This window comes from Indicator indicator, chromosome 3 (assembly GCF_027791375.1).
Source record: "Indicator indicator isolate 239-I01 chromosome 3, UM_Iind_1.1, whole genome shotgun sequence".
NCBI lineage: Eukaryota > Metazoa > Chordata > Aves > Piciformes > Indicatoridae > Indicator > Indicator indicator.
In genome coordinates, this window is record NC_072012.1 from 50,274,532 (window position 1) to 50,292,208 (window position 17,677).

Sequence of the window (17,677 nt, forward strand, 5' to 3'; positions counted from 1 at the left end):
AAAATTGGTATTTGTAAGACTTAACAGGGCATGAAATATTGTGGTCTTAGGAAAAGGGTTTAGCCATAGGCTCAGCAAACAAAAGTGAGAGAAGGTGATGAATTTATATTTTTAATGAAATTCAAATGCCAGAAGTTGTAGCATATCTTCTGTGGAGCAGATGATCATGTTGGGGAAGTAATGTTAGTTTGATGATTTTTCAGAACAGAGGTGGACTGGGGTCTGGTCATGGAGAGCAGACTATTGGTGTAGTAGGGCACTTTGATCTGATGGATGTGCGAAGAAGATCTGAAGAAACCTCAGCTATTCAAGAGAGGGAGATGGAAATTAAAGTAGCGTAACACAGATTTTTAAGTTACAGTTCTTACTTAAAGCTCAGTTCTAAGCTAAGATAATTTCTTTTGTGGATATAAGGTCCCTCAGGACAACCATTGCCTAAATTGAATTGATTTTTGTTGTTCTGTAGTTTTTTCCTTACTGTATTGCGTCTCTTGTTCTGTTTACCTTCTGTCAGAACCTGAAAATGAGATGCTGCACAGCTGCTGTATCTGTTGGTAATGTTTGCAGACAGGCTTGTTTGTCCTTAATTTGTAGTCTGTGGAACATTCAGACTGTGGAACATTCAGACTCTCTCATTCACTTATGCTTGCTGCTTCAGCTGTTGAATCCACAGTGAGGTCCTTCACCTGATTCCCTAATACATGGCAAAAATGAAGCAGCTGCTATTGAAAAGGATCAGGATTTGCACAGTGCAAACACTAATTACTTAATGACTCCAGAGCAGTGGCTGATTTACTGTGTGAGTGCTGTAAGCTGCATCTGTCAAGAGAAGTTGGATGGTGTCTTGGCAGAGCAGTGCTGGCCCTGAGCTATGCTCTCTGGCAGATAAGGAGAGCTGGATAAGAACACAGGGAGAGAGTATGAAGTGTCTGAAAGATGCCACCAGCTGACTAGCTGGGAGATTGGCAGTGCTTCTCCAGTTCTCTCACCTCCTGCATTTGCCAGGTGGTTGGTGTGTGCTAGAGGTAAGAACAAGAGTATAAAGTATGAATGATCAGTGCACATGGCATCAGCTAGTACCTGGGTGCCCAGCACAGGCAGGGTGGGAAATACCCTGGGTGAGGAGGGCAGGACCACCCTGTTCTGCGGTAGCTTCAGATCTGAGCTCCCTTTTTTCCTTACCTGCACCTCATTCGTTGTCTTTGGGTGCAGTGTTGTCATCTTTCACTAGCTGGTAGCACAGGACTGTGAATTGCCATCACATGGCAAGTTTCCTTGTGTTCTGGCACATGTTATTGTCGATGTGGAGTGCTGAAGGCCGCCTGCTCCTGTGTATCCCTGGCAATAAAAAGTTTAAAAAGTTACAGAACTTGCCTGTTGATTGCTTATTTTAAGCAGCACAATGAACTAGATACATGAATTGTCTGTGCTCTGTCCTTTATGGTATTAAGAATGATGCTATTTATTTATCAGAAAATGTTACTGGGACAACACTGAGGCTTCAGAAAGTTATTTTCTGCTGGGTGTGGAACATAAATACGTGAACAGTTTTCCAGACCATTATTAACTAACATATGCCATGGCTTGTAAACTAAGCCTACATTCTGCTACTTCCCTGTTTTTTATGATAGATGGGTATACAACTGTTGCTTCTTTCAGCTTTTCTGAATTTCATGCTTTGGTTTCCTGTTTTTACAGACCTTCTGTCAGTGTACGAGATTAAAGAGCTGCACAGCACCTTGAATTACTGATTAGAACAAATTGTGAATTTACCTTTGGCTTCCTTAGCACCTATTGAAAAAACAAGCCAGGTCAAGGTGGTTTAGCAGTGTTTGGGAACAATTTTTAGATTTTGGTAGAATTCTGAATCAGGCAATAAATCAAATTTTCATTCTGTAGAACTGGGAAAATAAATGAGCATAAATCATGCTTGTGTCTTTCAAGTGTGGACATGCTCAGTGAGAAGGAAAGGCCTATGAACATCAGTTTCCTGGAAATTATTTAAACTGATTTATGGAATTATCTTACAAAGTACTGCTGAATAGAGCTGCTCAGTGCTTCAGATAATTCAAAGGTGGTAACTTCCAAAATGCTGTGCAGTGAGAAGCTGTTAAAGCACTTCCTAGATAATGTGTGAAATTATATCTTTCTTTAAATTAGTTAACATTATTGCATCTTCTAGACTCCCACCTATATATGACTCAATGTTCTTCTTCAGTGATATTAAAAATGACACTTTCTAAGCTCAATTATATGAAGTATGTGATAACAGTTGAAAAAAAAAATACAAGCTCACATCTCTTACTGGACAAGAATGAATCCCAATGCATTTGCTTTCTGGCCCTTCAGACTTAGAGATGTTTTTCTCTTGAGTAACTGTAGGAGGGACATAAACTGCACTGTAAAGTCCTCCGTTTTACAGATACCTTCTAAACTTCTAAGCATGTTTTTGCTTGCTTTTTATCACCTGTTTTGGTCAAGCATAGATCAGGAAGCTGGATCTGTTAGGAAGAGCAATGCAGAATCTTTCAGTTGCATGATGGCTATGGTGTTGAGAACATATTTTCTTTTCCCGTGAAAGGAAATGTTTGTCCCTCTGAGAGGTTGATGAATGGACAACAATAAAAACAAGTATTAGTTTGCATACTTTCTAGACTGAGAAGGTGTACTTTGGATACCTGCTAACATTATTGGCAGAAATGCACTTCTACCAGTATAACTAATACGGTGTCCCCATGATTGATCACTTTGGTTCATACTTCTAACTAATTGTGGTGATAGATCAGGTCCAAATAGCTAGAAGCTAACATTTAAATAAATCCCAAAGCTGCCCTGTTTAAACAGGGACTGAATTTAAAAACAAGTTTTTGGTAGAAATAGAGGGAAGATCTGTTTTGATAGAAGAGAGAAAAAAGTTGTACTAGAGAAGGGGAAAGAGGGTTTCCAATGTTTGAAAAGTAACTTGATGGTAATAATCCTTTGAGAGGGAGATCAGATAAAGTGACCTCTAGAGGTTTCTTCCCAATGATATTTTGGTAATTAAACAGGGCACTTTAGAAATGTCTTACTTGTGTGAAGTGAAGAGAATTTTAAGAAGTAAATCTACAACAGAATGGTTAACTGAATTTTAGTGCTGTTTCAAAGCTCTATATTCTCATCTGTCTAGTTAAGCTTATACACCTAAACTTTCAGATTCCTGCCCTGACTGTAAATGCAATTATTTTAAAAACCTGAGGAATGAGTAAGCTGAGAAAAAAATGTCTTTTAGTACCAAAGAAAAACAATCATTCTCACTGATTAGTTAAGCCTTTAAAGGTTTTTCCTTTAAAAATATGTGTTTCTTAAGGTACTATTTGCTGTTTAGTTGGAGAATTAACATGGTTATAAAACAATTACTGTTACTATTTGATGTATTTCACTTCTGCATAATCAAAGTTGATATATTAGGGACTTTCCACTTCTCTTTTAGAGAGTGTTAAAAGCAGAACCCATTTACAATGTTTAATAGTCTGTATAGCATACAGTTTTGAAGATCCTGCTGAATTTTGACAGAGATTCTTTCATTTTCCTTTTTTTTTTTTTTTGAGTACAGTCAGAATACTGTGAGCAGCTTTCTAAATGCTTACGTGCAAAAGTGATGTGGGCAGTGTGTACTCCTACAAACCATTCTTGGCTTGTAGCTGTTACATTCTATTTTTGAAGTGGAACCTTTGCCATTCTCTGAATGTGGGATTGGGGAATTATTTAACCTGAAGCTGCAGGGTTTTTTATTGCTGTTGAACAGTTCTTTTGTATACTAGACTGTCCATCTAAAGTTATAATTTCAAGATGCTTAAATGGCAACTGGGGGAAAGGCATACTGTGTATGAAAGCCTTTTGGCATTTTAACAGCAGTGTATTTCCCTATGAACCTCTGCCTGCTGATGTAAAAAATGCTAGGTATTAAATGCATTTTTTGTGTTTTACCAAGTAATAATGGTTGATATGTTGCTTAGTGACTAAGTTTAAGAAGTACCATTTTCTATTACTTTTTATAATTTAAGTGAAAGACTCAGATCTTGGGAGTGGGAAGGAAGGAAAGTCAGTAAAACCCCACACAAAGGTGGAGGTATTCACTTCAACTTACATACATGAGTTGAGTATTACAGGAGAGTACATGAGTCAAATACTACAGGAGAGAGAAATAATTTTAAAATAGTGATTTTTTGATGTCATTACCCATTTTGTTATAGGTTATATATGAACAAGAAGGTGTTTTCATTCATTCATCCTGTGGAAAAAATGATGACCAGGACAACTTAATAGCAGGAATACTACGTGTCATAGAAAAGGTATTTGCATAACAGAGTTATGGAAACTTCATGTATTTCCTGGTGAAGCACATCATCTGTTTGGCAAATCTTAAATGTCTTTCTAAGGATAGGATTTTGTAAATCAGCAAACCATGTTTGATATGCTCTGTATCAGATATATAAAAAAAGAAAAAAAACTGTATTAAAAATATACACACACACATATATATATATATGTAAAGCAACAATGTGCTGTTATGGCCAAGAGTATGATAACCAACCAATGGTATCCTGGGTTGCATCAAGGAAAGTGTTTCCAGCAGGTGTAGGGAGGTTCTCTTCCCCCTCTACTCTGCCCTGCTGAGACCACACCTGGAATAGTGTGTCCTGTTCTGGGCTCCCCAATTCAAGAGTGACAGAGGCCTGCTGGAGAGAGTCCAACAAAGAGCTACCAGGATGATTAAGGGACTGGAGCATATGCCCTATGAGGAGAGGCTGAGAGCCCTGAGGCTGTTTCGTCTGGAGAAGAGAAGGCTGAGAGGGGATCTGATCAATGTCTATCAATAGCTGAGGGCTGGGGGGTCAAGTGGAGTGGGCCAAGCTCTTTTCAGTCGTTCACAGTGATAAGCCAAGGAACAATGGGTTCAAACTTGAACAGAGAAGGTTTCAGCTCAGCATAAGGAGAAACTTCTTTACAGTGAGGGCTGGGAGCCAGCTCCCCAGAGAGGTTGTGGAGTCTCCTTCTCTGGATGCATTCCTGTGCAACCACCCTGGGTGATGCCGCTCTTTCAGGGCGGGGGTTGAACTGCATGATCTCTGGAGGTCTCTTCCAACCTCTACTGTACTGTGATATACATATATATATAAGTATATAAAGTGTGTGTGTGTATATATATGTAAGAAAGTTGTACCACAATCATATCATGAGTAAATATAGAGATATGTACTTTGTGTAGTGTTGAATTTTTTTTTTTAAATTATTTTATGATTATATTGTAGGAAAATGAAATAATAGTAGACTGGAGACCACTGGATGATACTTTGGATACTTCTAATATCCTTTGTGCTGGAAAGGTATGTTTGCTAGTTATCGGTGTTCCTCATTCTGTTTCTCCAGAAATTTTAGTTTGTGTTAACCTGTAGGAAATAATTCCCTGCTCAAAGGGTTTTCCAACATTGGAATGGTCTGCCAGGGGCTGTGGTGGTGTTACCCTCCCTGGAGGTGTTTAAGCAGTCTGTGAAGCTGGCACTTAGGGACATGGTTTAGTGTTGAACCTTTAATGCGGGATCGAGGGTTGAGATGAATGATCTTGGAGGTCTCTTCCAACCAGATATATTCTGTGGTTCTGTCATCTCATAACTGGAAGCAAAACCTATTTATGTGGTCGTTATTAGTATTAATAGCTCCACATAGGAATCGTATTTGTGGAGTGTAGCCCAGTTCAGGCTATCTGGATACATGTGTGGGTTATTGTATTTTATTTTCCTTGGTTCATACACAGAAAGGGACTGTCTATGAATAGTAAGGGCCAAATCAATGTAAGTTTGTCGATGTCACTAGTCCTTTGTTCCCCCCATAGCTACTAGATTGTAGTCTGCTAATAACTCCTTGTAATTAGACTCAAAACAGAGAGGTAATGTTCTAATGCAAGGTAAAGTCTGTGAGGGTTCCAAGATGCAGTGATATGTGGTATTTAAGCAGTATTAAGAGAAAAGAAGGAAGATTTAAGTTTTGCATTTTACTGAAAAGCTTATGTTGGTATTGTCTGCAAGAGAGGTTAGGGTGTTTTAGTCCCATGTTGAATTTAAGTGAAACCTCTTTTCTTAGTCATCAGTTCAGATGTACTATGTTGATTGTATCATGTTTATTGGAATTTTAATACTACAGCTTCTTTTAATGTGTAAGAATGAAGATGCTTATTCTTCATGTGGAATGTGAGAAACTAGCTCTATTTTCATGCCATGTGTTTTGTGATAGAAACCCTTTTTTTTCCCCCCCCTCAGGATTCCAGTTCTGTCGTGGAGTGGACTCAGACTCCTAAAGACAAATGTTCCCGAGGAGCAGACCATCCAAGCAGTTATGAAGCAGAGTGGGACATGGTCACCACAGTCTCTTTTAAAAAGAAACCTCATTCAAATGGAGGTACTGAAAACAGAAGTGCAGCATTTTGTGTGTGTTGGTTTGTCTAGTGGTGTGGGTTTTTTTCTTTATGGTAATTTGTAACTGAAGAATTGCCTTCTAGGTACAGTAAAATATATTTTATTAGGAATTGAGGTGGGAGTTGTTTATGGTAAGATGTGAATCTTTGGGTGTGGGGAAAAAAAATAAAATGACAATGGAATAGCTGCTGCCTGCCTACAAATCTATTTATTTTTTTCTTTAAATTGCTAGTGGCTTGTATTGAAAATAGATGTTAACTCTGACTTCTTGCTGTGACAATTATTAGATGATACAGCAGTTTTACCTGTGTTGGGCTCTTGCATTCTTTCAAAGAAATGGAATTTGAAGTAGGTGGTGTCTTGAGTAGTAAACCAAATTTTCGATCTTAAGTATCTTTGCATACTGCAGCAGCAGTGGGAGATGGAATGTACACTTACATGGTGCAAGGGGCTTTTCTGTATGGTCTTTTTCACTTGAGCAAAATGACTTTTCATCTACATCAGTAGAGACATGCATCTGGGTTGGGGCAGTCCTGAGCACAAATACAGGATGGGTGAGGAATGGATTGAGAGCAACCCAGCAAAGAAGGACTCGAGGGTACTGGTAGATGAAAAACTGAGTATGACGCAGCAACGTGTGCTTGCAGCCCAGAAAGCCTTGTTCCTGGGTTAGATGCAAAGAAGTGTGGTCAACAGTCAAGGGAGGTGATTCTGCCCTCTGCTCTTGTGAGGCCCCATGGGGTTCAGCTCTGTGGCCTCCAGCATAAGAAGGACATGGATCTGCTTGAGTGGATCTAAAGGAGGGCCATGAGTATGATTAGGGGGCCCAGCAGGGTCCTCTGCTATGAGCACAGGCTGAGAAAGTTGGGATTGTTCAGCCTGGAAAAGAGAGGGTTCTGGAGGGACCTTATAGCAGCCTGTCAGTACTTAAAGGGGACCTCCAGGAAAGATGGGGAGGGGCTCTTTGTCAGGGACTCCAGTGACAGGAGAAGGGGTAACATTTTTAAACTGAAAGAGGGTAAATATAATTAAATCAGGCCAAGAGGTGGTGGAGGCCCCATCACTGGGAAGTGTTTAAAGAAGGTGTCCCTGCCCACAGCAAGGGAATTTTAACTAGGTGAACTTTAAGGTCCCTTCCAGCTCAACCTGTTGTATGATTATATTGTCTTGAAAAAAAGTAGGCCAGAAAGGACAATGACCTGAGTAAGTAGCCTTTTTTTTCTCTGATTCTCCTGTGGTACCTTATGATGAAACCAAAAAATGTATGATGATTTTAAATGTCACTTATATCATGTACAAGTGCAGGGTTTGGATTTAAGATTATGAATGTTTCTGGCTGAAGCACAATCTCTGCTCCAAGGATACTTTGAGAAGAGCTTTTAGGGCTAGCATTACCTAAAGCTAGAGCCAGCATCTCTTATCAGGCACAGGATGGTTTACATGTCACTGGTTTGTATTGATTTTTCATCTTCAGACAAAGTGGCAGGGAGCACAAGTGACTTGAATTCTGTTCTTTGCCAGTTTCTCCTTGCTTATTTCCCATTGCTGTAGTGTGATGGGTGCAGGCCAGAAGATCTGCAATTTCCCTCCAGGCCTGCTGACAATTTTATGTCCTCTGGTAAAATAAAATTTGATCCCTTCTCTTTGAATGTGTACAGTCTTGTGCAGAATGCGTACATGCTTGCACAGTATGGGAGAGACGGGTGGATGGGGAGATTTTTTGAGTCATAGAATCATAGAATGGTCCAGGCCAGAAGGGACCTCCAAAGGTCATCCAGTCCAACCTCCCTGCAGTGTCAGGGACATCCCCAACTAGATCAGGCTGCCCAGGACCTTGTCAAGCCTCACCTTGAATATCGCCAGGGATGGAGCCTCAACCACCTCCCTGGACAACCTGTTCCAGTGTTCTACCACTCTCATGGTGAAGAACTTCTTCCTGATACCGAATCTCAATCTGCTCTTCTCTACTTTGAAGCCATTGTCCCTCATGCTGTCCCTGCAGGCCTTTGCAAACAGTCTCTCTTCAGCCTTCCTGTAGCCCCCTTCAGGTACTGGCAGGCTGCTATTAGGTCTCCTTGGAGCCTCCTCTTCTCCAGGCTGAACACTCCCTCAGCCTGTCCTCATAGCAGAGGTGCTCCAACCCCCTGATCATTTTTGTGGCCCTCCTCTGGACCTGCTCTATCAGGTCCATGTCCTTCCTGTATTGTCCTTCCTCTGCTTTACTTTTGGAAGCAGATTTACAATACCTGACTAATACTGTGTGCAATATAAAGCATACAGTATAATAATATGTATAACATTTAGTCTGAGGAAGCAATGCTACCTTTTGGAGATGCTGGTGGTATTCAGCTTGCTGCTGGAATTTGATAGAGTTGTGAATTTATCTGCTGGATCACTTTTATAAACTGTAGGCACAGCTTTAGGGGAGCAGTCTAATGGACTTGCTCATTATTTTGGAAGTCTGTAGAAAATGAGGAGACACAAAGAAATCCAGAAGTGGCAGCTCTTATAGTTACGGGACACATTTTACTGTCAGAACCAGTGCTTGGTTTTGTGTTTGTTATGAATGGTGACAGACACAATGCATTTGTTATTGTTAACACTGGAAGTTGGACTAAAAATCATGTGTGTGGTGGTTTGTTTTTTTTTTTTTCTTTTTCCTTTTTTTTTTTTTAAGATACTGCAACTCATGCAAATGGAGAAAGCAAGTGGTCATTCCTGTTCAGTTTGACAGATCTGAAGTCAATCAAACAAAACAAAGAAGGCATGGGATGGTCTTACCTGGTGTTCTGTCTGAAAGATGATGTGAAGCTTCCAGCTCTTCACTTTCATCATGGAGATAGCAAACTATTAATTAAATGCCTTGAAAAACATGTTGTACTGAATGAGTAAGTATCAGACAACTCTTAGTTCTGATTTAACATGAGGATTTATTGGGTTACTTTTTAAATTCTGCAATGAATTTCACATTAATGCTTCCTGATATATTTTGTCTTCCCCTTCTTATTAGTAGAATCAGTTTGCAAGATGACTGAAACTGTAATTCTGCTTATGCATTTGGAATGTTGGATGAAGTCTTGTAACTGTTGAATCAGTTTATGAAACCTTTTAGAACATTCCAAGTCTGATTAGCTCCCTAATGTCTCACCAGTTCCCTCTAGTGGGTGCAGAAGCTTTTCATGAACATTCAGTGTAAAATTCAGTTCTTCCTCATGAGCCATTTCTATTAAATGTGCTAATTCATGTTAAAATTGGAGCTCTACTTTGTGTGAAATACCTGAGTGTTGACATCAGTATGTGAGGTAACTTACCATGCTGTCAACTACATTGATTTGGATGTAAACTTTTCCCCCCAGAATTCTGTTCCTCCATAATTTGAGGAGTGTTGTGTTACCTACAGGTTTCTCACTTGGATAAAAGCCTTTTTGATTTGCATGGCATGAATGCAGACTGAAAGAAAATGTTCTGCTCTAACCACATAGGCGTAGGTATAGTTTAAGAAGGCAACATGGCCAATAAGAGTAGATAAGTCATGAAGAAATAATGAAGTGTACCTGTTACACCTCAAACAAGTGTAACATCAGTGTAACAGGTACTCTGTTTTCACAAGTGTCTTGTTATTACTTGCAACATAATTATTCTGATGACAAGTCTGAAGGTGGTTAGTGAAGGAGCTGTGGGAATCCTCATAGATGGCTCTTCTCACGCTAGTACTATCAACCAGGTCAGAGTTCCCTTTGACAAGCAGAGGAGCTCGTTGCTGGATAATACTGTGAGGCTAGAGAGCAAGCCAATAGGACAGGGGGCTTGTGTGTTCACTGAACTGATTTGTGAAAGGCTTTGACAGTGCCAATACATATGGTGGTGTTATCTGGTGATAATCAGAAGCTGTCAGCTCCATAGAGACTGTGTCATGGTCAGTGTGAGCAGTTGGTGGGATGGCCCTGGCTAATGTAGCACTAGCGTTGCATGTGGGCTTGTCAAGGGGAGTGCTCAAGAAGACCAAAGGAGAGGTTATTAGTTGGACAAGATAAAAGTGTAGGTAAGAATATTTTCTGTACAGCTGTAGATGAGGAAATCTTGGATGACAACTTCATCATATGTTCTGATTTTCTTTTCCTAGGTTTCTTTTGAGATCTTCCTTAAATCTCCTTTAATTTAATTTCCAAATTTCACTACTTCTGCAGGCACGGGGAAATACCGTCATCCTGTCATGCTGCTGCCACATCTGTCCCCTTCCCCCCCAAGGAAATTGTTCCTTTCTGAGCATACTGCTCTGTGTTTACCTATTTGTGGATATCTTGTGACTAGTGACTGGTAGGATAGGGGAGGTTTTTGAGGCAACCTGTGTAGCAAACACTAGAAAACCACCTGTATTGCAGTTGCTGAAAGCTTTGTACTAAATTTGATCTGTTGCCTGTGTACTACAGCAATGTACTTCAAATTTTCTAACTAATTCCCATAATAGATGTTTAATGAGCAGGACCAAGTTTTAAGTATGCGTAGTGACTGCATTTGACAATGTAGCAAACTGGCCTGCATTGACATAATCAAAACTTTGTTGCTGTGATTAATTATCAACTAGAGACTTCAAATTTTACACGATTTTCCCTTATGCCCACTTTTCAGTTGGTCCATTTGAGGCTTTAAAATAAGCAATTTAAAACTAGTGAGGTTGTTTGACCTTATTTGAATATGTGCATGTGTGTGTCACTTGATTGTCACGTTTGTTACTGCACATCGTGTTAAGAGAGTTTGTGTTACCAAGAGGCGTTGTTTCCAGTTTTACTGAGTCATGTGCTGCAGGTAGTTACACTTCCCATTGCTATGTAAAACTACCTCTTATTGGTGAGTCACTGAATGAAAAGGGATTTTGGTTGCTGTTCCAAACACTATCTGTTTCGGGTAGTTGGTGGTGAATGTCTGGACACTTAACCATTCTTCCTTTATTTGACTCCATGGATTCTTAGTTCTTGTCCTTTGTAGCCTTTTGCCAGGTTATGTGGACATTTCTTCTGGGACAGTGCAAAACAGTAGCTGTCAGGTGGGGAAGAAACTGTCAAAGAGAGACAGTCAAGTCCTCCTGTGTCTGTTTTTAAAAGAAGGCAGTGGCATAGAGTTTGTGTAGTCTCACCTATCAGCTATGCACTGGGGTGTCCAGGGATGCTTACCAGATGGACTTCCCTGCTAAGTTAAGACAAGGAGACTCGAGGGTGGTGTTCAAGCTGTACTGAGCTGCATAGTGTTGCCACCTCAAATAGGTCTAAGCATTGATGAATGCACCAACTGAAATTTTGTGAACATTAAAGCAAAAAGCTACATTTAAATCAAATTAAGCATTGAACTGGGCAGGGACTTGCAGGTTTAGTTTTCTTACTTAAAGTTCTCTCTTCCAGTGAAGTTCTGCTTCTGGCACTGGTCTATTGCTTTTCTGTGGTCCAGTGGTGAATCCTGCTGACTTTTTAAGGAAAGAGCAAATAAGAAGCATGCCACATATGTTGTGGAAATGGCAGACTTTAGCCTCTGTTTCTGTTTCCTAGTATTTATGCTTTAGTACAGGATGTACCTAAGCTCATAATCTCTTTCAGAAGAAGGTGTTTACTCATTTTTCTAGACACCACCAGCAAATACTTGACAGCATAATTACTTCTTGTTCCATCTTCTAGTTTGGAACACGGGTATCAATGCTAAGGCATAAAGTTTAGCTTTGCTCTAAAATCTCTGTCATGAATAAGTTTTTCCTCTGTTCCTATGACCTCATAAGCTTCTGCCCTGCTCTGACAGCATTCCTTATAAAATGTCACATTATTGCTCAGATTGGTATGGGTGAAGTGGCTGAACCTGAACAAAATACTTGTAGTCTGCTTTAAAGATGATGTGCTTCCCAGTTTGGTGGCACTGGGCTAATACTGAGAAAGCACCAGGTGTATGTTCCTAACTGGCAGAATTATAAGTGTTTAGTAAAGTATCCAGCTCACAGATTTGTTTTGAATATTGCCCAAGTAGTTGTTCACAGGATGTTAGGGCTTGGAAAGGACCTCTGAAGATCATTGAGTCCAACCCCCCTGCCAGAGCAGGACTATGGAATCTAGCCCAGGCCACACAGGAACACATCCAGATAGGTTTTGAAAGTCTCCAGAAAAGGAGACTCCACAACCTCTGTGGGCAGCCTGTTCCAGTGCGCTGTGACCCTCACAGTGAAGAAGTTCCTCCTCATGTTGAGGTGGAACCTCCTGTGCTGTTTATATCCATTACCCCTTGTCCTATCCTAGGGCACAAGTGAACAGAGCCTGTCCTCTCCCTCTTGACCCCAGCCATCAAATATTAATAGACATTTATTAAATCCCCTCTCAGTCTTCTCTTCTCCACACTAAACAGCCCCAGGGCTCTCAGCCTCTCCTCACCAGGCAGTGCTCCAATCCCTTCAGCATCCTTGTAGCCCTCCCTGGGACTCTGTCCAGCAGATCCCTGTCCCTCTTGAACTGGGGAGCCCAGACCTGGATGCAATATTCCAGGTGTGGTCTCAGCAGGGCAGAATAGAGGGGGAGGAGAACCTCCCTGGATCTGCTGGACACACTCCTCTGAATGCCCCCCAGGACCCCACTGGCTTTCTTGGCCACAAGGGCACATTGCTGTCCCATGCAGCACTTATTGTCCACCAGAACTTCCAGGTCCTTCTCCACAGATCTGCTCTTCATCAGATCACCTCCTAACCTGTACTGCTGCAGTTTATTTTTCCTGTTGATACCCAACTGTCTGTCCACAGAGTGTGTTTAATTAAAACGAAGATAGGGTACAAAGTTTTGTTCTTTTAGTTGGAGGACTAATACATGACTCATCATTTGCCCCTGTGCTGCTTTGCACTGAAAGTCAGTTGAGGTTCATTCACTGTTGCTGCCTCAAAACTCTGACTGTGGTGTCTGGCTGCCTCAAAATGAGATCTCTCGTTGCATTTCATATCCGTCAGTGTTAATAGTGTCCTGTCCTGTTGGAATGGAGGAGAGATAAGGCTTATTAAAGTTCTTATCTGTCACTTCAATAACATGGTGGATGATGCAGGTACTAATAAAAATAAAAGTAATTTTTCTTTCAAAGGCTAGAAATAGTGGGTTTAAACTTTGGGAGAGAGCAGTAGAGTGGTAATTTGTAGATCGAAGTCTGTGTGATAGATTAGTCAAATGGCAGAGTATTTGGCCCTGCCTAGCTACCAACAGTGAGGCTTGAATTTCAGCCTGGCTTCTTAGCTGTTCTTTCCTCTGTCACATATTGAACTGTGAATTGGTGATTCCAGAAGCTGGTTAATGAATTCATAGGGTATCTGTGCTGGGGGTGGGAAGGTGGAATGTTGAGGTGAGACACGAGGGCAAAAGAACAGGTTAAACACTAGGAGCAGCACAGTTCTGTCTTTGTTACTGTTTTCATCTGCCTATACAAACCTGTGAGAGAAGCAAATGTTCCACTGAAGACCAAGGGTGTATTGATACAGTGAGTTAACCCAAGTCGTGTTTGTGTTCATTTAGCTTTTGAAGTCTACACAGAAATATATTTGCAGGGCCCTGCTGAGATGGTTCTGTTTCACAGTACAATGGAATATTTAGAATTACTTTGACAGTAGCTGTTGTAATACTGGTGGTTAGATATTTGTTGATTTGCTTTCATATGTTGAAAAGCAGTTTGCATTCCTTTAATCTTTTACAAGAAGCCTTACTGTAAGATTTAGTAATTGGTACAAAGAATTCCTTAACCATATATGGTGGCCTGGGTGCTTTTCACTTCCTCTGCTTCATTGAACGGGTTTCAGCATATGCTGTGTTGAGGCTAACCATGTCTCACCAAATTTCCTTTCCTGTGTCATCTCTTTATCTGTTGTGGATACAGAAAGCTGTAATTGAAGGAAACTCACACATCTGGGTGACAAAAGTCACCCTCCAGAGTAACTTGTCAAAAATAGTTCAAAAGCGTCATGATTTTTCAAAGAATGAAAGAGTTCAATTTAGAATGACTATGATCCCAGGATGTTAGGGGTTGGAAGGGACCTCTGGAGATCTTCCACTCCAACCCTCCTGCCAGAGCAGGACCAGAGAATCCAGCACAGGGCACACAGGAACGCATCCAGACAGGGCTGAAAAGTCTCCAGAGAAGGAAACTCCACAACCTCTCTGGGCAGCCTGCTCCAGTGCTCTGTCACCCTCACAGTAAAGAAGTTCTTCCTCATGTTGAGGTGGAATCTCCTATGCTGCAGTTTCTATCCATTCCCCAGGGCACAAGTGAGCAAAGGCTGTCCCTGTCCCTTCCTTCCTGACCTCCAGCCCTCAGCTATTGATAGACATTGATCAGATCCCCTCTCAGTCTTCTCCTCTCCACACTAAACAGCCCCAGGGCTCTCAGCCTCTCCTCCCCAGGCAGTGCTCCAGTCCCTTCAGCATCCTTGTAGCCCTCCATTGGGTTTCCTGTTTTGTAGTGTGTTAGCTTCTGAACTCGTGCCAAGAACTAAGAATGAGCTTGCATCAAACCTTCTTTCTTTGCACAAAACCTGCAGTGTGGCTTCCAAAGCTAGTAAAGGTTCTAAAACCATTGTCAAGAAAGAAATGGTCTTTTTCAAATTGTATTGCAGATCTTCACAGGACAAACGGATTCTTCTTGTGAATTCTCAGAACAAGTCTCTGTCTCAGTCTTTTGAAAATCTCTTTGATGAACCATCATATGGCTTACTACAAGTATGTATCCTTTTGAACTTCCCTCTGGTACTATTTCAAACCTATTCAAGTGAATGTTGATTCTATACGCATGGGTTCAGGTAGCTGTAGAAGGGGAGAGAAAGAAAACATTTAGGAGTTACCAAAACATTAACTAGGATTTTCTAAATATTCCTTGAGTGAATCTTCTTTTCTTGATATTTTCTGACAGTTTTGAAGGGATGCTGGAAATACAGCAGCAAAGAGCACAATATTGTCTAAAACAGCTTTTTCTTTCTTTTTTTCCGGTTAGAACTGCTTATCATTTGGTGGAGTTTATGAACTCATTGAAGTCAACAGCAAAACTTCCTGTGCCTTGAATGAGGCCAGTGTTTTGACTCACTGATTTGTTTAATTAAAGAAAAGCCTTGATGAGTCAATTACATTATTTATCAAGTCAAGCTCTGTGTGAGATTCCTAGCAGAGTACATGATGATTCAAGTGTGTTTTTCCTATGAAGCTAGGCATAGGGAAAACATTTTGTGGCATTAATCACTGGAAAGTAACTGGTGGATCTGATCCACTGCTATCCCAGTCTTGCAAATCAATCAGGAATATTACCTCAATACTCAAGTACCATTTTAATTCTGTAATGCATGTGCTGTACGAGGCTACTGATACAGCAAACTTCAGGAACTTTGAGAGTTGCAGAACAGCAGGAAGAGTATTGTTCTCTGTGAGTGCAAGAATTCCAAATAACCCAAATTCTCCTTGTTCCAACACAGAAGCTGAAGAAAGATCCCTACACAGTAACAATGGGAAAGTTTTCCAAAGTCACCAACTACATTTTTGACAGCTTCCGTTCAAGTGACCTTTCCCACCAGAGGCGCCCGCCCTCGGAAATGGCAGACTTCCTCAATGATGCCATCCCAGGGCTGAAGATCAATCAGCAGGAGGAACCAGGGTTTGAAGTCATCACTCGGGTGAGTGTGTAAATGAGTGTCCTGGTTCAGAGTGGGACAGCTTGCCCCCGCGCCCCAGGGGCAAAAGCAAACTGCCTCACACACAGGATTGGGGTACTGGAAAGTGTACATGGAAAAGCTCTTCACAAGCTACCATACTGCAATGTTACAATGCATAGTGGTGAGCACAGGCAAGCATATAAAATACAGAGGAATGCATGATCTGGGGTTGACAGAGAAGCTCCTTAGGCAAAAAACCTTCACACAAAACCTCCACCAAATCAAACCAAAAGCCCAGTACTTCTTTTCTTCCCACCTATGCCCCAGGGCTCTTTCTTCCCTTCCACTACTAGATTGGGTTCAGGCTAGCCAGGCCTTGAACTGCCTCCTCTTGGTCCCTGGTATTAGATCTAAACAGGCCAAGATTGCACAGTAAAAATTAGTCAGGCCTTGAAGACCATGGATAAGACTGGAACCATCCTCTCCTCCCACCAGATAAGGGAGCTCACTGTGTCCAGGGAGGAGAAAGGGGAGAAAGACAATAACTTTGCAGTCAGATTTATAGAGCTGCAGGATTTATGAGAGGAAATGGAAAGATTGCACCTTCTGGTACACCTCCTGGATGCTCTGTACCTTCTGGAGGTCTGCTTTGTGGGGGTTCTCAAAGGCACCCAGCCTGAACTAGGACAAGGAATATGAGACAGATGCATTTATTCTTTTGATGCACACCTTTAAAGGAGTGGCAGGACTGGAAGCCTGGTGAGTTGTGGTGTTTGTGCTTGGCGACTGCGGCGTGTGCTGCTCTACTATTTATTCATTAGAGTGAGAGCATCGTCAGCTGCTTCTAGGATATCTCATTGTTTGTGCCTGCAGATGGGAGTTTTGCTTTGAAAGTCTGTCATTACTGAAATCAGGGTTATCATTGTCTAAGAGTCACTTCCCTGAAGTGACCCATTTCATGCTTAGTGTTTCATCTGCAGTCACAGAGCTATGTAAGTAGCATGGAGGTATGAAGGTTAATAACCAACTTTCTTGGCTAATCACTTTTACCTCGCAGTTTGTTTTGAGGGGACTGAGAAGATTAAACCAAAGTATTTAATTGGATATTTAGTACCTAGGGTGTGTAAATGTAGAGATTTATGTATGACTTGAACCAAATCTAGAATGAACTTGTAAATGGATCATTATTCACCTTGGACTTCTGTTGGTGGCTTTTACACATAGGTGGAAAAGGTTTATTTTTAAATGCTTATGATTACTATTTAAGCAGCTTATGTGTTTTGAGAGTCTTACACTGCTGTGACTGTTAACTTTTCCCTTTGAGTTCAAAATAGTGTTAATATCTGTAGCTGTATCAAGTATATAATTCTAAGAACTTGCTGCCTAGCACTTAAACATTTGTTTATCAATGAGAAAAGGTATAACAACTGCTACATGCTGAAACTAACACTGACCTCAATGTCTTAATCTGGCAAATAACTTCAGTGTCTGAACGTGAGCCAGCAGTGTGCCCAGGTGGCCAAGAAGGCCAATGGTATCCTGGCCTGCATCAGCAATAGTGTGGCCAGCAGGAGCAGGGAAGTCATTC

General features: G+C 41.1%; 1 protein-coding gene across 2 annotated transcripts in view; it reads left to right on the top strand.

Moving 5' to 3' along the window:
* The window catches only part of TBC1D15 (TBC1 domain family member 15), a 40,528-nt gene that overhangs the window by 5,023 nt on the left and 17,828 nt on the right, over positions 1–17,677 (top strand). For both annotated transcript variants that reach the window (XR_008489506.1, XM_054399910.1), the window contains exons 2-7: positions 4,233–4,331; positions 5,292–5,366; positions 6,297–6,435; positions 9,130–9,340; positions 15,067–15,169; positions 15,913–16,110. Coding sequence is in view for 1 of the 2 variants with exons in the window: in XM_054399910.1 (XP_054255885.1) it covers positions 4,233–4,331; positions 5,292–5,366; positions 6,297–6,435; positions 9,130–9,340; positions 15,067–15,169; positions 15,913–16,110 (825 nt within the window). In the remaining variant the exon portion in view is untranslated. The remainder of the gene's footprint in view (positions 1–4,232; positions 4,332–5,291; positions 5,367–6,296; positions 6,436–9,129; positions 9,341–15,066; positions 15,170–15,912; positions 16,111–17,677) is intronic.